Source organism: Coregonus clupeaformis, chromosome 36, assembly GCF_020615455.1.
Source record: "Coregonus clupeaformis isolate EN_2021a chromosome 36, ASM2061545v1, whole genome shotgun sequence".
In the NCBI taxonomy this organism is placed as follows: Eukaryota; Metazoa; Chordata; class Actinopteri; order Salmoniformes; family Salmonidae; genus Coregonus; species Coregonus clupeaformis.
In genome coordinates, this window is record NC_059227.1 from 30656953 (window position 1) to 30677921 (window position 20969).

General features: G+C 48.5%; 1 protein-coding gene across 1 annotated transcript in view; it reads left to right on the plus strand.

Annotated features, from left to right (window-relative positions):
* Nucleotides 1-20969, plus strand: part of LOC121552174 (rho guanine nucleotide exchange factor TIAM2-like) — a 43670-nt gene that overhangs the window by 15195 nt on the left and 7506 nt on the right. Inside the window, exons 8-15 of the mRNA XM_041864897.2 lie at nucleotides 2282-2344; nucleotides 2998-3165; nucleotides 3636-3740; nucleotides 3932-4010; nucleotides 4172-4261; nucleotides 7465-7719; nucleotides 9043-9146; nucleotides 12253-12465. Of these exons, the coding sequence (XP_041720831.2) occupies nucleotides 2282-2344; nucleotides 2998-3165; nucleotides 3636-3740; nucleotides 3932-4010; nucleotides 4172-4261; nucleotides 7465-7719; nucleotides 9043-9146; nucleotides 12253-12465 (1077 nt within the window). The remainder of the gene's footprint in view (nucleotides 1-2281; nucleotides 2345-2997; nucleotides 3166-3635; nucleotides 3741-3931; nucleotides 4011-4171; nucleotides 4262-7464; nucleotides 7720-9042; nucleotides 9147-12252; nucleotides 12466-20969) is intronic.

Genomic DNA, 20969 nt, shown 5'->3' on the forward strand with positions numbered 1-20969 from the left:
CCTAGTGAATGTCCTGCAGAGAGCTGGGACCAAAGTAACAAAGCCTACCATCAGTAACACACTACGCCGCCAGGGACTCAAATCCTGCAGTGCAAGACGTGTCCCCCTGCTTAAGCCAGTACATGTCCAGGCCCGTCTGAAGTTTGCTAGAGTGCATTTGGATGATCCAGAAGAGGATTGGGAGAATGTCATATGGTCAGATGAAACCAAAATATAACTTTTTGGTAAAAACTCAACTCGTCGTGTTTGGAGGACAAAGAATGCTGAGTTGCATCCAAAGAACACCATACCTACTGTGAAGCATGGGGGTGGAAACATCATGCTTTGGGGCTGTTTTTCTGCAAAGGGACCAGGACGACTGATCCGTGTAAAGGAAAGAATGAATGGGGCCATGTATCGTGAGATTTTGAGTGAAAACCTCCTTCCATCAGCAAGGGCATTGAAGATGAAACGTGGCTGGGTCTTTCAGCATGACAATGATCCCAAACACACCGCCCGGGCAACGAAGGAGTGGCTTCGTAAGAAGCATTTCTAGGTCCTGGAGTGGCCTAGCCAGTCTCCAGATCTCAACCCCATAGAAAATCTTTGGAGGGAGTTGAAAGTCCGTGTTGCCCAGCGACAGCCCCAAAACATCACTGCTCTAGAGGAGATCTGCATGGAGGAATGGTCCAAAATACCAGCAACAGTGTGTGAAAACCTTGTGAAGACTTACAGAAAACGTTTGACCTGTGTCATTGCCAACAAAGGGTATATAACAAAGTATTGAGAAGCTTTTGTTATTGATCAAATACTTATTTTCCACCATAATTTGCAAATAAATTCATAAAAAATCCTACAATGTGATTTTTTGGAAAAAAATGTCTAATTTTATCTGTCATAGTTGACGTGTACCTATGATGAAAATTACAGGCCTCTCTCATCTTTTTAGGTGGGAGAACTTGCACAATTGGTGGCTGACTAAATACTTTTTTTCCCCACTGTATATAGTAAGCCCACTCCCCCCCCCCGACACATGCTCTGTGTTGACATTCTAAAAGATACATCTCACAGTCACACCTGGAGTCTGTTTAGTCACATGGCCATATGCTGCTGATCCAGACAGCATACGTTGGTAATCAGAGCCATCACAGTAATACATGGTCGCTGTGTAATATAATACACACACACATACACTGAGTGTACCAAACATTAAGGACACTTTCCTAATATTGAGTCGCACCTCCTTTTGCCCTCAGAACAGCCTCAATTCGTCTGGGCATACTCTACAAGTTGTCGAAAGCATTCCACAGGGATGCTGGCCCATGTTGACTCCAATGCTTCCCACAGTTGTGTCACGTTGACTGGATGTCCTTTGGGTGGTGGACCATTCTTGATACACACGGGAAACTGTTGAGCGTGAAAAACCCAGCAGCGTTGCAGTTCTTGACACAAACCGGTGCGCCTGGCACCCTCCTACCATACCCCGTTCAAAGGCACTTAAATATTTTGTCTTGCCCATTCACCCTCGGAATGGCACACATACACAATCCATGTCTCAATTGTCTCGAGGCTTAAACATCCTCCTTTAACCTGTCTCCTCCCCTTCCGCTGCACTGATTGAAGTAGATTTAACAGGTGACATCAATAAGGGATCATAGCTTTCACCTGGATTCATCTGATCAGTCTATGTCATGGAAACAGCAGGTGTCCTTAATGTTTTGTACATTCAGTGTATAACGTGACGGCCTCTGGTCTCTGTACACAGGTCAAACGTACAGTAGTGCCCAAAACCGTACATGATTCCCTCCTTAGTCATGGGGCAGATAGGAAGAGATTTACCAGCAGTGAAGTTCTTTGTTATGCGCCTGAGTCAGAGAAAGCTTAATCTCACTATAGAGGCTAAACCACTCAATGGAACAGAGATGGAACAGACATTAGAAGCCACATGTGGTTAATTATTGTAAGCTGCAGCGTGCCAGCCCAACGGCGACAAACAGATGGTATGTGTAAACAGCCGTGCCGTCCACTAAACGTCCTAAGCTTTCTCCACATTTACCAAAGGGACTCTACTCTGCACCCTTCTCTCTGCTAGCACAGCAGTTTATTTTTATTGTAGGGTGATTGGGGGGTTTATCACTTTAAGAGCCTTGTAATTGCTTCCAGAGGATCCGAATAGTATCAAAGCCTTTGGTTTTAGATCATTTTTTATTAAATGTAAATATAGACCAGGTAGTTATTTTTAGTGTGCATTTTGCTCCTTGATCACTGATTAATGTGTATGTGTGTGTTTTCCATGTTGCAGGTTTTTGAAGGACAAAGTGTTGGAGTACCTGCTGGCCATATCCTCAACCACAGCAGCTCCGAGGTACAGTAAGCACTTTGTCCGGAAAACATTTTCCAACATGTTAACTCGTAATTTCTGTAACCAGTGGAAATATGTGAACACTTCATCTTTCACTAGCTAACCACATTGCAATATTCTATTCAACAACTTTAGGTTGTCATGGATACATTTGATACATCAATCTTTTTCCTCTTTGTTGAAGAAAGTATCCTAATACTGCCCCTATGTTTGCCCTAGAACCAGGTGTTAGGGAGAAGTGCGTCCAAAATGGCACCCTATATTCTATATAGTGCACTTATTTTTACCAGTGCCCATAGTGACCAGAGCCCTATGGGCCCTAGACAAAGGTATTGCACTATATAGGGAATAGGGTGCCATTTGGGACGTAGTCGAGGAGTATTGTAGTTTATTAATCTCAGCCTAATAGGGGATAGTGAGAGTGGGGGGATGTAGGAATGGAGGGATGCAGGGGGAGTGGGGGGGTGCTTTCTATTCACACGGAGTCGGGGTTAGCACAGCTGTCACAACAGCATGCTGATATGTTGACACTGCTTCATGCAAACAGGCAGGCGTGAGGAGGGCAAAGAGCCTGATTTAATTTTTTGAACTTAAAACACCTGTTTATAAATAACCTATTATCAGTTAAGAAACCTAAATGAACTCCTCCCTCTCAGAGATTGGACACTCTTGCCAAAATGCAGTTGATAGCACCACCTGAAGGCAACCCTTGGTACAGCAGTTTGGAAACTCCCGTCTGTGTGAATATGCCCGACAGCCAAACCGTTACTCTGCACATCAAACCCGATTTCCTCGTATCAGACGTGCTGTCTTTGGCCTGTAAGGTAAGCATACTGCATCTATCACCTCATTATTAATACATTTCAACACTCTCCTAACTCCCACGTCAGCATTTTGCGGTGAATTCTCCAGTGACTGATATGGATGTTCAAGGCAAAGAGGAAATGATAGGAGAGGGTTGTACAGAACAGCTACTAGTTTAATTGCTCTGGATTTCTCAATAATTCATGCTTTCTCTCCATAGAAAGTTCATTCGCCATAGCATCCTTTTAGCTGATAGGGAACAGGAAGAGTGCTAGTGGTTGTGTCGCAGTGTAGCTAGCTACCATAGCTAAAGACGTTGAAGATTTCTGACACACTGAGGATACGTCCCAAATGGCACCCTATTCCCAATATAGTGCACTACTTTTGACTACAGCCCCCCTATGGGCCCTGGTCAAAAGTAGGTCACTACATAGGGATTATGGAGCAATTTGGGCCACACCCTGACTCATCCTCTTGGGTCTTGTTCTAGGAAGGGCACCTGGACCCGAGCCAGCACTGCCTGCGTGTGAGGAGGCTGGTGGGTCTGGACACAGAGACCAGCTCCCCAGCACCCACAGACCCACTACGAGACCTGGTAAGGCCCCAGCTATACAGTAGCAATGGGAAAACACAAGATCCAATCACTGATACAAGCATTCATCGATTTATTCAGTCACTCATTGTGTTATCTCTGAGTCAATACTGACTCAACTTGCTCTTTAGTAAGTACATTGATTATGTGTTGATGAGTTCTTCTTCACTCTTCTATGTGCTTCTTCTGAACAGGTGTATGAAGAGCTAGAGGTCTTCCCACTCAATGTTTTCACCATACAACTGTCCCGCCCAAACACAGCAGTGGACTTTGGTGAGTAGGGATCGTGTGGAGTGGGGATTGTGTGTGTGTGTTTGTTTGTGTCTGTGTCCGTGTGTGTTGGCAAAAAATAGCTAATTTACACTTCAGTTGTCTTATTACAGTATAATGTAATGTGTTACTCTGTTTTAACCTCTGACCTATCCCACCTGTAGGCTTTGCTGTGACAGGCCATGTAGACGGAACCAGGAAAAGCCATGTCTATGTGAGTGAGGTCACCCCAGAGGAACTGGCTTTCACTGAAGGTACGTCAATTCATAGTTGTGGTGTGCTGGCGCTCTGACCAAGATAAAAAAAATTGTCTGGACCACTGAAGAGGTGCTCAGTCTTAGGAATGTAAAACTGCAATAGTAAAGGTGGTTCAGGACGGCAGCTTAAATCAATTCAATATTTAACATGGAGAAATAAACTGACTGCAAGATGGCAAGATGGCGCCGACAGACATGGCAGCTCTGCTTCTAGCTCCTAAGCAACTTTGCAGTATTTTGTTTTTTTGTGTGTTATTTTTTACATTATTAGCCCAGAATGTTTTTTGTGTTATTACATACAGCCGGAAATAACTTTTGGATATCAGAGTGGCGGTAACTCACCAGCATTACGAACATTAAAACGACTTTCCCGAATTGGATCCTTTGTTCGTACCCCCCAGGGCAATTGAACTTATCCAAGAGGCTGCTCCAAGACGCCGCCGGCGGAGAAGAGGTATTCGGAGTGGACTTCTAGTCCGACTCAGGAGGCGTGCACACCATCCAGCACTTCCGAGTATATTACTCGCTAATGTTCAGTCTCTGGACAATAAAGTAGACGAGCTCAGGGCTAGGATCTCCTTCCAGAGAGACATCAGGGACTGTAACATACTCTGTTTCACGGAATCATGGCTCTCTCTAGATATACTGTCCCCGTCCATACAGCCAGCTGGGTTCTCAGTACATCACGCAGACAGGAATAAAGAGGATAAAGAAGAAAGGCGGGGGGATGTGTTTCATGATTAACTACTCATGGTGTGATTGTGATAACGTACAGAAACTCAAGTCCTTTCGTTCACCCGACCTAGAATACCTCACAATCAAATGCCGACTGTATTATCTCCCAAGAGAATTCTCTTTGGTTATAGTCACAGCCGTGTATATTCCCCCTCAAGACGGCCCTCAAGGAACTACACTGGACTTTGTGCAAACTGGAAACCACATATCCTGCGGCCGCATTTATTGTAGCTGGGGATTTTAACAAAGCAAATTTGAGGAAAACGCTACTGAAGTTCTATCAACACATTGACTGTAGTACTCTCTCTGCTAAAATGCTCTACCATTGTTACTCCCCCTTCCGGGATGCCTACAAGGCCCTCCCCCGACTTCCCTTTGGCAAATCAGATAACGACTCCATTTTACTCCTCCCTTCCTATAGGCAGAAACTCAAACAGGAAGTACCCGTGCTAAAATCTATTCAACACTGGTCTGACCAATCGGAATCAATGCTTCAAGATTGTTTTGATCACGCGGACTGGGATATGTTCCGGGTAGCCTCTGAGAATAACATTGACGTATACACGGACACGGTGACTGAGTTCATCAGGAAGTGTATAGGGGATGTTGTTCCCACTGTGACTATTAAAACCTACCCAAACCAGAAACCGTGGATAGATGGCAGCATTTACGCAAAACTGAAAGCGCGAACCACCGCAAGGTCACTGGGAATATGGTCAAATACAAACAGTGTAGTTATTCCCTCTGTAATGTAATCAAACAGGCAAAACGTGGCCTCCCGAGTGGCGCAACGTTCTAAGGCACTGCATTGCTGTGCTAGAGGCGTCACTACAGATCCGGGTTTGATCCCGGACTGTGTCGCAGCCGGCCGCGACTGGGAGACACATGAGGCAGCGCACAATTGGCCCAGCGTCGTCCGGATTAAGGGAGGGTTTGGCTGGCCGGGATGTCCTTGTCCCATCGCGCTCTAGCGACTCCTGTGGCGGGCCGGGCGCATGCACGCTGACTTCGGTCGCCAGCTGTACGGTGTTTCCTCCGACACATTGGTGCGGCTGTCTTCCGGGTTAAGCGCACAGTGCGGCTTGGCAGGGCCATGTTTCGGAGGACGCATGGCTCTCGACCTTCGTCTCTCCCGAGTCCGTACAGGAGTTGCAGCGATGGGACAAGACTGTAACTTACAATTGGATATCATGAAATTGGGGAGAAAATAATAATAATAAAAGGCAAAACGTCAGTACAGAGACGAAGTGGAATCGCAATTCAACGGCTCAAACATGAGACGTATGTGGCAGGGTCTACAGACAATCACGGATTACAAAGGGAAAACCAGCCACGTCGCGGACACTGACGTCTTGCTCCCAGACAAGCTAAACACCTTCTTCGCCCATTTTGAGGATAACACAGTGCCACAGACGCTGCCCGTTCCCAAGGACTGTGGGCTCTCAAAAAAACGAAGGATCTGATCGTGGACTTCAGGAAACAGCAGAGGGAGCACGCCCCTATCCACATCGACGGTACTGCAGTGGAGAAGTTGAAAAGCTTCAAGTTCCTCGGTGTACACATCACTGACAATCTGACATGGTCCACCCACACACACAGTGTGGTGAAGAAGGCGCAACAGCTGAAGGAATTCGGCTTGGCCCCTAAGACCCTCATAAACTTTTACAGATGCACAATTGAGAGCATCCTGTCGGGCTGTATCACCGCCTGGTACGGCAACTGCACTGCCCGCAACCGCAGGGCTCTCCAGAGGGTGGTGCGGTGTGCTCAACGCATTACTGGGGGCACACTGCCTTCCCTCCAGGACACCTACAGCACCCGATGTCACAGGAAGGCCAAAAAGATAATCAAGAACATCAACCACCCGAGCCACGGCCTGTTCACCCCGCTACCATCCTGAAGGCGAGGTCAATACAGGTGCATCAAAGATGTGACCGAGAGACTGAAAAACAGCTTCTATCTCAAGGCCATCAGATTGTTAAATAGCCATCACTAACCGGCTACCACCTGGTTACTCAACCCTGCATCTTAAAGGCTGCTGCCCTATATACATAGACATGGAATCACTAGTCACTTTAATAATGTTTACATACTGCTTTACTCATTTCATATGTGTATATACTGTATTCTATTCTAATGTATTTTAGTCAATGCCACTCCGACATTGCTCGTCCTAATATTGATATATTTCTTAATTCCATTCTTTTACTTTTAGATTTGTGTGTATTGTCGTGAATTGTTAGAATCTATCTGATACTACTGCCCTGTTGGAGCTAGGAACACAAGCATTTCGCTACACCAGCAATATAATCTGCTAAATATGTATATGTGACCAATAAAATTTGATTAGATTTTGACTTTATATCAGGAATAGAACACACAGTACTGGTGATGTATTTTACTGAAGTAAATCTAGTGGCAAACACTAACAGCCTGATTAGTAATGTATCCTGTCTTTCCCTCAGGTCTGAGAGAGGGGGATGAGATCCTGTTTCTGAATGGGACCAGTGTGTCCTCCCTGGACCTGGGTCTGATGCACCTGTTGTTCAGCCACCAGACCCTCCATCTGTTGCTTAGACGAGAGGACACGACCCCTGAGGACCATACCTCTGTCTGGCCAGACTGTGACCCCTGGCAGCCAGCACCACCGCCACCCAGCCACTATGACCCCTGGCAGCCAGCACCACTGCCACCCAGCCACTGTGGCCCATGTCTTACAGGTAAATATAGCACATTCCTCATCTTCATACAGATACTATTATTGACATTGGGGTACTTCTTAACCTATTTGGTTTACTGGAGGGCATTAATTGTCTTCTACCGGTAGGTTTTATTTTTTCAGCACTAGAGGGCCTCAGGCCAAAGTATCTTTGATAAGCCAGTGTTTCTGTTGAGGGGAATTTCATGCTTCCCAGCCAATTCCACAGGGTGTTTAGGCCTGGCTGGAGACATTCAAATGTCAATTAAGAGGATGTGAAGACAGCTGGCATGTCTCACTGGTCTGGGCAGCGCAGCACGGTCACTCAATGATGGAGCTAGCTAGGATCATCATTGTCTTCATTACATCATGCAATAGTATGTGATTAGATCACTGATTACTGACATGAGCATAGACCATCATTAAATCACTGACAAACAAAGTTTATATACCAACAGATACTGAATCCACACTGAGTATGGCCAACATTAGGAACACCTTCCTAATATTCAGATGCACCCCCTTTTGCCCTCAGAACAGCCTCAATACATCAGTGCATGGACTCTACAAGTTGACGAAAGCGATCCACATGGCCCATGTTGACTCCAATGCATCCCACAGTTGTGTCAAGTTGGCTGGATGTTCTTTGGGTGGTGGACAATTCTTGATGAACACGGGAAACTGTTGAGCGTGAAAAACCTAGCGGCGTTGCAGTTCTTGACACATACACAATCCATGTTTCAATTGCCTCAAGGCTTAAAAATCCTTCTTTAACCTGTCTCCTCCCCTTCATCTACTCTGATTGAAGTGGATGTAACAAGTGACATCAATAAGGGATCATAGCTTTCACCTGGATTCACCTGGTCAGTCTATGTCATGGATAGAGCAGGTGTTCTTAATGTTTTGTACACTCAGTGTATATTGATAGTCTCTATTCTGTCTAAAACAGAGGACAGAAACACTTTTATTCCTGTTGGTGTGATGCCAAGTAAGCTGTATAAGCCCCTTGCGAGAGGAGGAGTGAGTCCAAATGAATTGCTCCTGCCTGCTGGGCTTTTATTGAAGCCAGATCAATGGTGGTTGACACCAGTCAGGTGGACTTAACCACCCCGCCAGTACAGAACATCCACCATCCATCCCACAGACTGCTGTAAAACTGCCTCCAATGCTTTAAACCAGGAATTCCCTCTCAGCACCTGTATGTGTGTGTGTGTGTGTGTGGGGGGGGTGGGGGTTATTGTGTGTGTGGGGGGGGGGTTACTGTGTGTGTGTGTGTGTGTGTGTTTGTGCACACACTTTCTTTGGCCCATCTTTAATCATACTGTCCTGTCTGCTTCTCTCTCAGATATGCCACTGCCCCAGGAGCTTCCAGACAACTCTGTAACGTCTCCCTTTGATGAACTGTCACAACAACTACAACCCGCTGATGAGACGGAGCAGCTCGGCCAGGTGAGATGGAGTGTGTATGTGTGTGTCAGGGGAGGGTTAAGAGCAGCGAGTGATGTGTTTGATGGCGTGTCCTGTGTTGGTGATCAGGGATTACTCTGTGGTGATCAGGACACCTGCTAAAATGAGATGAGGTACCAGGAGAGTACTGGCTCAGGTTCGGCAAACTCCAGGGATCAATGGCTACCAGCGGAGGCCAGAACGCCTGGCCTGGCATGTAGCATGTTGTTTCTATTCGGCTCCACCAACAGGGCTATGTGCTGGGTGCTGCCCCAGGAGGATGAGTGCGAGGTGGGGGAGGTGGGGGTGGGGGACTTCATCCCTGGGACTTTCACCCTGCCGTCTCTCAGGCAGTCCATGAAGGACAGGCTGGCCGGGCTGCTGGATGAGGTGACCTCCTGCGTGGCCCACAAGCAGGCAGCCGACAGGATCGCTCTGCTGGGAGTACTGTAGTGCCTCTCTGTATTGTAGCTACTGTACTGCAGGGTTGAAGTCCATTCAAATTGAAGTCACTCAACCCAGGAAGTGATTTTGATTTTTTTTAAATAAATGTAAAAACGTTTGAAATAATTAGCTTCGCCTTTTCAGTTTATTGAGAAATCATTGAAAACGGATGCGATTATTGAATTGGAATTTGAGTTTATTTCCTGAATTGACTGACCTCAATTCGAATTGACCTGCTGTATTGTACTGCACTGATGATGCATTGGTGCTGTAGCTAGTGTAGTGTTCTGATGTTATTGCCTGGGAAGGAAAGTTTTTACTCTTGAGGTCTTACTGTAGGTAACATAGGATACACGCTCCCGAGAGACACACAGAGAACAAATGTTACAGGAAAAAATAAGCCCATAAATGTTCATGCTTATTTTCACCCTTGTCCACGTTTGCTTCTATTTCAGAGGGTATTTTAAAGCTGGATTGCAGCACAGCACAATAGCCTTAACCAGAGGGATTTATCAGTTTGTCAGCACTTTATTAGAATTATGAGGACAAATGGGCAGAGCTCTGGCTGGGGATCCTTCCTGTTATATCTGCTACTGGGGGTTTCCTGATGTGTGTGTGTTCACCGCTGATTGTGCTGCCTTTCTTTGGCAAAATCTACTGAAGATCTTTGTCACGACTTCCTCCGAAGCTGCCTCCTCTCCTGGTTCGGGCAGGCTTCGGCGTTCATAGTCACCGGCCTTCTAGCCACTGCCGCTCCTCATCTCATCATTCCATTTGTTTTGTCTTGTTTATTACACACACCTGGTTCATATCCCCTCATTAGGACTTGTATAAGTGTTCCCTCTGCCCCCTTGTCCTTGTGTGTGATTGTTTATTGTGAGGAGAGTGTAGCTCGGTTGAGCTCCGTGTATTTTGTACTGCCGGGGTATTACTGTTTGACGCATTTCTGCGTAACTCTGTATTCCGGAATAAATTATGTATTCTGTGATTTACCCTCCTGCGCCTGACTCCTTCAAATCACCCATCACAGACATGCTTGTTCAGTAACTAGACTCCCGGTTATGTATCAGATATCAAATCTAATTTTATTTGCCACATGCGCCGAATACAACAGGTGTAGACATTACAGGGAAATGCTTACTTACAAGCCCTTAACCAACAATGCAAAGTAAAACAAATAAAAAAAGTGTTAAGCAAAAAAAATGTAAGCAAATAACTAAACAAATTGTCCGGGTAGCCATGATTAGCTGTTCAGGAGTCTTATGGCTTGGGGGTAGAAGCTATTGAGAAGCCTTTTGGACCTAGACTTGGCGCTCCGGTACCGCTTGCCGTGCGGTAGCAGAGAGAACAGTCTATGACTAGGGTGGCTGGAGTCTTTGACAATTTTGAGGGCCTTCCTCTGACACCGCCTGGTATAGAGGTCCTGGATGGCAGGAAGCTTGGCCCCAGTGATGTACTGGGCCGTACGCACTACCCTCTGTAGTGCCTTGCGGTCGGAGGCCGAGCAGTTGCCATACCAGGTGGTGATGCAACCAGTCAGGATGCTCTCGATGGTGCAGCTGTATAACTTTTTGAGGATCTGAGGACCCATGCCAAATGTTTTCAGTCTCCTGAGGGGAATGGGGTTGTCGTGCCCTCTTCACGACTGTCTTGGTGTGTTTGGACCATGATAGTTCATTGGTGATGTGGACACCAAGGAACTTGAAGCTCTCAACCTGTTCCACTACAGCCCCGTCGATGAGAATGGGGGCGTGCTCAGTCCTCTTTCTTTTCCCTGTAGTCCACAATCATTTCCTTTGTCTTGATCACGTTGAGGGAGAGGTTGTTATCCTGGCACCACACGGCCAGGTCTCTGACCTCCTCCCTATAGGCTGTCTCATCATTGTCGGTGATCAGGCCTAATGAAGGTGTTGGAGTCGTGCCTGGCCATGCAGTCATGGGTGAACAGTGAGTATAGGAGGGGACTGAGCACGCACCCCTGAGGGGCCCCCGTGTTGAGGATCAGCATGGCAGATGTGTTGTTACCTACCCTATCATGCTGTTAGTTGCTCAGTCTCATGTCTTATGAAAAACGTTTGACAAAATAAGTATTTTCTAATTTAATCTAATTTATTAATTTAGGTTTAATCATTATGATAATAACACAAATATTTAAAACTCCTAGATTATGTTTGCATCCCAAATGACACCCTGTTCCCAATAGAGTACAATCCTTTTGACCAGAGCTCTATGGGCCCTGGTCAACAGTAGTGCACTATATAGGGAATAGGGTGCCATTTGGAATGTAACCATGATGTGTCAGGCTTTGGCCCATGCCCATAGCAGTGTTTACCCACAGTGTCCAAATCTCTCTGATCCTGTATTCCCCATTACCATGATACAGCAGCCTGGCTTAAACCTATGGGCTCTGGTCAAAAGTAGTGCACTATATAGGGAATAGGGTGTCATTTAGGATGCAGACCTGGCTCTCTTCACTTTCTGCCTCTCCAAATACAGAGGTTTGACAGACATGCTCTCGGAACTACAGAAGGGGTCGATGATTTAAACTGACATTATGATTAGGTGCTTGTCAAAGTAGATTCAGGGCTGAGTAAAAGGGCAGTCATTTGATATTCAGAGCTGAAATTAGAATCTCTCCTAACTCGTCTCTCTTCTGTTTCCTCAGAATGTTGAGACGGTGTGCTTGCTGTACCAGACCTTCCCAGAGGGCCGTTGGGCAGCGGGGGCAGTGGTGGTGGGGGGCCAGAGGAACCCCTACTCCATGGAGCCCCCCGGTCCCCAGACCCAGAAGCCCCCCTGCCCCAGACACATGTCCATCTCTGAGAGGCTCTGTAAGGTCATACAGGAACTGGTGGACACAGAGAAGTCCTACGTCAAGGTATACACCTGGCCCATATTTCACCAAGTGTCTCAGAGTAGGAGTGCTGATCTAGGATCAGTTTAGCCTTTTAGATATTGATGAATAAGGTGATATTGAATAAGATGATATGGACAGGGGAAACCTGATCCTAGATCAGCACTTCTACACAAAGGCCTGTATTCACAAAGCCTATTTTTATTTTATTTTTTTATTTCACCTTTATTTAACCAGGTAAGCCAGTTGAGAACAGGTTCTCATTTACAACTGCGACCTGGCCAAGATAAAGCAAAGTAGTGCAATAAAAACAACACAGAGTTACATATGGGGTAAAACAAAACATAAAGTCAAAAATACAACAGAAAATATATATACAGTGTGTGCAAATGTAGCAAGTTATGGAGGTAAGGCAATAAATAGGCTATAGTGCAGAATAATTACAATAGTATTAACACTGGAATGCTAGATGTGCAAGAGATTATGTGCAAATAGAGATACTGGGGTGCAAAAGAGCAAATTAAATAACAATATAGGGATGAGGTAGTTGGGTGGGCTAATTTCAGATGGGCTGTGTACAGGTGCAGTGATCGGTAAGGTGCTCTGACAACTGATGCTTAAAGTTATTGGGGGAGATAAGAGTCTCCAGCTTCAGAGATTTTTGCAATTCGTTCCAGTCATTGGCAGCAGAGAACTGGAAGGAATGGCGGCCAAAGGAGGTGTTGGCTTTGGGAATGACCAGTGAGATATACCTGCTGGAGCGCAGACTGCGGGTGGGTGCTGCTATGGTGACCAATGAGCTAAGATAAGGCGGGGATTTGCCTAGCAGTGATTTATAGATGGCCTGGAGCCAGTGGGTTTGACGACGAACATGTAGTGAGGACCAGCCAACAAGAGCGTACTGTCACAGTTCCCTCAGCCAGAACCCAAAAGCAGACCAGGACAAGGAGAGTAGAACGAAAGTGAGGGTTTATTTGGATACAAACAAAAGGTGCAGAATATTCCAGGGACAGAGCGGGCGGCGTGGATGAGTAGTTGGGGGTGCAGTGCAAGGTCCAGTGATGGCTCGGCAGCCGCCGACCATCAGGCAGAGGTGGGGTGAAGGTTCCGGACGTGCGACTGCAGGTGAAACAAAAACGGAGGTAAGGACACAAAAACTCAACAAAGTACAAAACAACAAAAACTCACGCTAGATACTCTAACTGATACGCAGATACACCTACTGTTCATGGCTAACGATCCGGCAGGAACTGGATGTTGGGCCAGAGCCTAAGAAAGGTGCTGATTAGGCCCAGGTGTGCAGATTGCTAATGGGAAGCAGGTGCGGAAACCAGAGCGCTCCCCGGAGCGTTCCCGAACCCTCGGGGAAACTGGAGATTACGACCAGGACCCGACTCAGACAGCCGGGATCGTTACAGTACCCCCCTCCGACGAACGCCACCGGGCGGACTCCCGGAGCGCCAGGATGGAGGCGGTAAAAGTCCCCTGATGAGATCCGCATCTAGGACCTGTCGCCGCGGAATCCAACTCCTCTCTTCAGGACCATACCCCTCCCAGTCCACGAGATACTGGAAACCCCGGCCCCGCCGTCTGGAATCCATAATGCGACGCACTGTGTAGGCAGGACCACCTCCGATCATCCGAGGAGGAGGAGGAGGAGGCGGAGGAGGCAACAGAGGACTGAGAAAGACAGGCTTGAGGCAGGAGACATGAAAGGTGGGATGGACTCTGAGCGTCCTCGGTAGTTTGAGTCGCACTGCCACTGGATTGATCACCTTCTCCACCACAAACGGACCAATAAACTTCGGTAACAACTTCCTAGACTCAGTCCGTAACGGAAGATCCCGTGTGGCCAACCAAACCCTATCTCCGATGGTATAGGTGGGAGCGGGGATCCGGCGACGATTCGCCTGGAGCTGATACCGGTCCGAACCTCTAAGGAGTGCCTTTCTGGCCCGATGCCAGGTCCGGTGGCAACGACGAATATGGGCCTGAACAGAAGGCACAGAGAGCTCCTTCTCCTGAGAAGGGAACAGGGGAGGTTGGTAGCCATACAGGCACTGGAAGGGAGACATCCCAGTGGCAGATGTAGGGAGAGTATTGTGGGCATACTCAACCCAAGGCAACTGAGAGGCCCAGGAGGTGGAGTTGGAAGAGACCAGACAGCGTAGCGTGGATTCCATCTTCTGGTTGGCTCTCTCCGCCTGACCATTGGATTGGGGGTGAAAACCAGATGTGAGACTGACTGTAGCTCCAATGGCCAAACAGAAGGACTTCCAGACAGCAGAGGTAAACTGAGGGCCACGGTCGGAAACGATATCACTGGGCAAACCGTGGACCCTGAAAACCTCCCTGACCAGGATCTCGGACGTCTCCGAGGCAGAGGGAAGCTTGGCAATAGGCACAAAGTGGGCGAACTTGCTGAACCTGTCCACGATAGTCAGAACGACCGTGTTCCCCTCAGAAGCGGGCAACCCCGTGACGAAGTCCAGGGCCAGATGCGACCATGGACGCCGGGGAATAGGAAGGGGGTGAAGTAGTCCAGAGCTGGGCCGATTGGTACTCTTATTCTGCGCACACACTGGACAGGCAGCAACAAAACCCCGAGTATCCTCGGCCATGGCAGGCCACCAAAAACGTCTGCGAAGAAACGCCATTGTCCGAGCCACGCCAGGGTGACAAGCCATCTTACTGGCGTGGGACCATTTGAGAACAGCAGGACGAACCGACTCAGGCACAAACAACCGACCGGGTGGACCGTTACCGGGACCGGGCTGAGTCCGAAGGGCCGCCAGCACCTCCTCCTCAATCCTCCACATAACTGCTCCCACGACGCAGTTCCGGGGGAGAATTGTCTCGGTCTTGGACCCACTCTCCTCCGTCCTGGAGAACATCCGGGACAAGGCGTCCGCCTTGCCGTTCTTAGATCCAGGTCTGAACGTCAGGACAAACTTGAATCGTCCGAAAAACAACGCCCACCTGGCCTGACGGGAGTTGAGACGTTTAGCCGATTGCACGTAAGCAAGATTCTTGTGGTCAGTCCAGACAATAAACGGTTGCTCCGCCCCCTCCAACCAGTGGCGCCACTCCTCCAAGGCAAGTTTCACCGCGAGAAGCTCCCGGTTACCCACATCGTAATTCCTCTCCGCAGGCGAAAGGCGACGAGAGTAGTAGGCGCAGGGATGGAGTTTACTGTCCGTGGAGCATCGCTGCGACAGGATGGCGCCAACTCCCACATCAGACGCGTCCACTTCAACGACGAACTGACGGGCCGTGTCCGGTTGAGAGAGAATCGGTGCGTTGGTGAATCGCCTCTTCAAATCCAGAAACGCTCGATCCGCCTCCGGATTCCACTTGAAGGTCCTGATGCTGGAAGTCAAGGCAGTTAATGGAGCGGCCACACGGCTGTAATCCCGGATGAATCTGCGGTAGAAATTCGCAAACCCCAAAAATCTCTGGAGCTGCAATCTCGTACCGGGCTGGGCCCATTCCAGAACCGCTCTAACCTTCTCCTGGTCCATCCTAATCTCACCCCTGGAGATGATGTACCCGAGAAAGGATGTCGTGTGGGCGTGAAACTCGCACTTCTCGGCCTTCACGAACAGGCGATTCTCCAATAATCGCTGCAGAACCTGCCGGACATGCTGGACGTGGTCGGAAGGTTCCTTCGAGAAGATCAGAATGTCATCCAGGTAAACAAACACGAAGAGACCGATCATATCTCTCAGGACGTCGTTCACCATACTCTGGAATACCGCTGGAGCATTGGTCAGTCCAAACGGCATCACCTGATACTCGAAGTGCCCCATCGGTGTATTGAAACCCGTCAACCACTCGTCCCCCTCTCTGATCCGGACCAGGTGATACGCATTGCGTAGGGTCTAACTTGGTGAACACCGTAGCACCCTGTAAAGAGTCGAAGGCAGAACTCATCAAGGGCAGGGGATACTTGTTCTTGACCGTGATGTCATTCAACCCCCGATAATCAATACATGGTCGAAGAGAGCCATCCTTCTTACCCACAAAGAAGAATCCTGCCCCCAAGGGTGATGACGAGGGACGAACGAGACCAGCAGCTAGGGACTCCTTGATGTAGGTCTCCAACGCCTCACGTTCAGGTCGGGAGATACTGTATAACCTTCCCTTGGGGTAGACAGCTCCAGGAACCAGGTTGATGGCACAATCATATGGTCGGTGGGGGGGAGTGACAGAGCCTTCTGCTTACTGAAAACTTCCCCCAAATCGTGATATGTCTCGGGAACCAGGGACAAATCTGGAGGTTTAGCCTCAATCACCTGACTGGTAACCGAATGAGGGCAGGCAGTCTTGAGACAGTTAGCATGACAATCCAGGCTCCAACTCGTTACCTTGCCCGTCACCCAATCGAACGTGGGATTGTGTTCCTTCAGCCAGGGGTATCCAAGGACCAGAGGAACATGGGAAGACGGCAGAATGAAAAATGAAATCATCTCAGAATGATTCCCTGACAACCGCATCTTAACCGGTTCAGTCCTCATCGTGATACGTGCCAGACTACTGCCGTTCAGAGTGGTCGCTTCAATGGCTTCCGGCAATTGCTCCTTGGAAAGCCCCAGCTGTTCCACCAACTCGGCATCAAGAAAGCTTCCATCGGCACCTGAATCGATAAGAGCGTTAAGCGCTAAGCTCTGATTCCTGTTCACAAGGGTAGCCGGGAAGCGGGGTCTGACAGAGGTACTGAGAGGTTGAAACTGGCTCGCTAAAAGTCCTCCCAACTTTAGCGAGCCGGGCAGTTTGACGACCGCAGGGAGCAAGTGGAGATGTAATGTCCCGAGCGACCACAGTAGAGGCAGCAGTTGGTCCCTACGTCTATGTCGACGCTCCTCCTTGGTTAACCCGTGCCGCCCCACTTGCATGGGTTCAGAATCGGGAGAGAGGACCTCTCCACTAATCCTTTGTGGAGGAGAATGATCGACGTGTTCTGGACCACCACCCGACCCGACTGGGAACTGAGAAGCTGATCGATTGGATGGACCCCATTGCTTCTCCCTCCTTCGCTCACGGACTCGATTATCCACCCGAATAGACAAGGCTACCAAGCTGTCCAGGTCACTAGGCTCCGGATAGGAGATCAACTCATCCTTGAGCTGCTCCGACAGACCCTGGTAAAAGGCCGCTTGCAAAGACTCCTCGTTCCACCCACTCTCCACAGCCAACGTCTTGAACTCGATCACGAAGTCGGCCACGCTGCGAGTTACTTGGTGAAGAGAAAACAGGCGCCTAGCTGCGTCCCTCCCTCGGACGGAATGGTCGAAGAGCTTCCTCATCTCGGCCGTGAACCCCTGGTATGAAGCCATGCAGGGATCCTGTCGTTCCCAAACGGCTGAAGCCCACTCTAGCGCTCGACCACGCAGCAACTCAATCACAAAGGCTATCCTAGCCTTGTCTGTGGCATAAGAGTAGGGCTGTAGATCGAACACTAATCCACACTGCATAAGGAAGGAACGGCATCCTCCCAGCTCCCCCTCATATTTATCCGGCGTCGGAACCTTGGGCTCACGGAGGGACACAACTTCAGAAGCGGCAGGCGAGATGGGTGAAACCGGTAGTGGATCCTCCACCGGACACTGGCGTTGGTTCTGGACCTCCATCAGGCCGGTAGAAAGGTTCCGAACTGACAACGCGATCTCCTGTAGTACCGTGCTATGATGGCCCAACATCTTCTCCTGCTGGGTAATGGCATGGCGAACGGAGTCCAGGTCCGCTGGGTTCATAATTGGCCGGATCGTTCTGTCACAGTTCCCTCAGCCAGAACCCAAAAGCAGACCAGGACAAGGAGAGTAGAACGAAAGTGAGGGTTTATTTGGATACAAACAAAAGGTGCAGAATATTCCAGGGACAGAGCGGGCGGCGTGGATGAGTAGTTGGGGGTGCAGTGCAAGGTCCAGTGATGGCTCGGCAGCCGCCGACCATCAGGCAGAGGTGGGGTGAAGGTTCCGGACGTGCGACTGCAGGTGAAACAAAAACGGAGGTAAGGACACAAAAACTCAACAAAGTACAAAACAACAAAAACTCACGCTAGATACTCTAACTGATACGCAGATACACCTACTGTTCATGGCTAACGATCCGGCAGGAACTGGATGTTGGGCCAGAGCCTAAGAAAGGTGCTGATTAGGCCCAGGTGTGCAGATTGCTAATGGGAAGCAGGTGCGGAAACCAGAGCGCTCCCCGGAGCGTTCCCGAACCCTCGGGAAACTGGAGATTACGACCAGGACCCGACTCAGACAGCCGGGATCGTTACACGTACAGGTCACAGTGGTGGGTAGTGTATGGGGCTTTGGAGACAAAACGGATGGCACTGTGATAGACTACATCCAATTTGCTGAGTAGAGTGTTGGAGGCTATTTTGTAAATGACATCGCCGAAGTCAAGGATCGGTAGGATAGTCAGTTTTACGAGGGCATGTTTGGCAGCATGAGTGAAGGAGGCTTTGTTGCGAAATAGGAAGCCGATTCTAGATTTAACTTTGGATTGGAGATTCTTTATGTGAGTCTGGAAGTTGAGTTTACAGTCTAACCAGACACCTAGATATTTGTAGTTGTCCACATACTCTAGGTCAGACCCGTCGAGAGTGGTGATTCTAGTCGGGTGGGCGGGTGCTAGCAGCGTTCGATTGAAAAGCATGCATTTAGTTTTACTAGTGTTTAAGAGCAGTTGAAGGCTACTGAAGGATTGTTGTATGGCATTGAAGCTCGTTTGGAGGTTTGTTAACACAGTGTCCAATGAAGGGCCAGATGTATACAAAATGGTGTCGTCTGCGTAGAGGTGGATCTGAGAGTCACCAGCAGCAAGAGCGACATCATTGATATACACAGAGAAAAGTGTCGGCCCAAGAATTGAACCCTGTGGCACCCCCATAGAGACTGCCATAGGTCCAGACAACAGGCCCTCCGATTTGACACACTGAACTCTATCTGAGAAGTAGTTGGTGAACCAGGCGAGGCAGTCATTTGAGAAACCAAGGCTATTTAGTCTGCCAATAAGAATGCGGTGGTTGACAGAGTCGAAAGCCTTGGCCAGGTCGATGAAGACGGCTGCACAGTACTGTCTATTATCAATCGCGGTTATAATATCGTTTAGGACCTTGAGCGTGGCTGAAGTGCACCCGTGACCAGCTCGGAAACCGGATTGCATAGCGGAGAAGGTACGGTGGTATTCGAAATGGTCGATGATCTGTTTGTTAACTTGGCTTTCGAATACTTTCGAAAGGCAGGGCAGGATGGATATAGGTCTGTAGCAGTTTGGATCTAGAGTGTCACCCCCTTTGAAGAGGGGGATGACCGCGGCAGCTTTCCAATCTCTGGGGATCTCAGACGTTATGAAAGAGAGGTTGAACAGACTAGTAATAGGGGTTGCGACAATTTCGGCGGCTAGTTTTAGGAAGAAAGGGTCCAGATTGTCTAGCCCAGCTGATTTGTAGGGGTCCAGATTTTGCAGCGCTTTCAAAACATCAGCTGTCTGAATTTGTGTGAAGGAGAAGCGGGGGGGCATGGGCAAGTTGCAGCAGAGGGTGCAGAGTTGGTGGCCGGGTTAGTGGTAGCCAGATGGAAAGCATGGCCAGCTGTAGCAAAATGCTTGTTGAAATTCTCGATTATTGTAGATTTATCGGTGGTGATAGTGTTTCCTAGCCTCAGTGCAGTGGGCAGCTGGGAGGAAGTGCTCTTATTCTCCATGGACTTTACAGTGTCCCAAAACTTTTTGGAGTTAGTGCTACAGGATGCAAATTTCTGTTTGAAAAAGTTAGCCTTTGCTTTCCTGACTGCTTGTGTATATTGGTTCCTAACTTCCCTGAAAAGTTGCATATCGCGGGGGCTATTTGATGCTAATGCTGTACGCCACAGGATGTTTTTGTGCTGGTCAAGGGCAGTCAAGTCTGAGGAGAACCAGGGGCTATATCGGTTCTTAGTTCTGTATTTTTGAATGGGGCATGTTTATTTAAGATTGAGAGGAAATTACTTTTAAGGAACAACCAGGCATCCTCTACTGACGGAATGAGATCTATATCCATCCAGGATACCTGGGCCAGGTCAATTAGGAAGGCCTCCTCGCTAAAGTGTTTTAGGGAGCGTTTGACAGTGATGAGGGGTGGTCGTTTGACCGCGGACCCGTTACGGACGCAGGCAATAAGGCAGTGATCGCTGAGATCCTGGTTGAAGACAGCTGAGGTGTATTTAGAGGGTATATTAGTCAGGATGATATCTATGAGGGTACCCATGTTTAAGGATTTAGGGTTGTACCTGGTAGGTTCGTTGATAATTTGCGTGAGGTTGAGGGCATCTAGCTTGGATTGTAGGATGGCTGGGGTATTAAGCATATCCCAATTTAGGTCACCAAGCAGTACAAACTCAGAGGATAAATGGGGGGCAATCAATTCACATATGGTGTCCAGGGCACAGCTGGGGGGCTGAGGGGGGTCTGTAGCAAGCGGCAACAGTGAGAGACTTATTTCTGGAAAGGTGGATTTTTAGAAGTAGAAGCTCAAACTG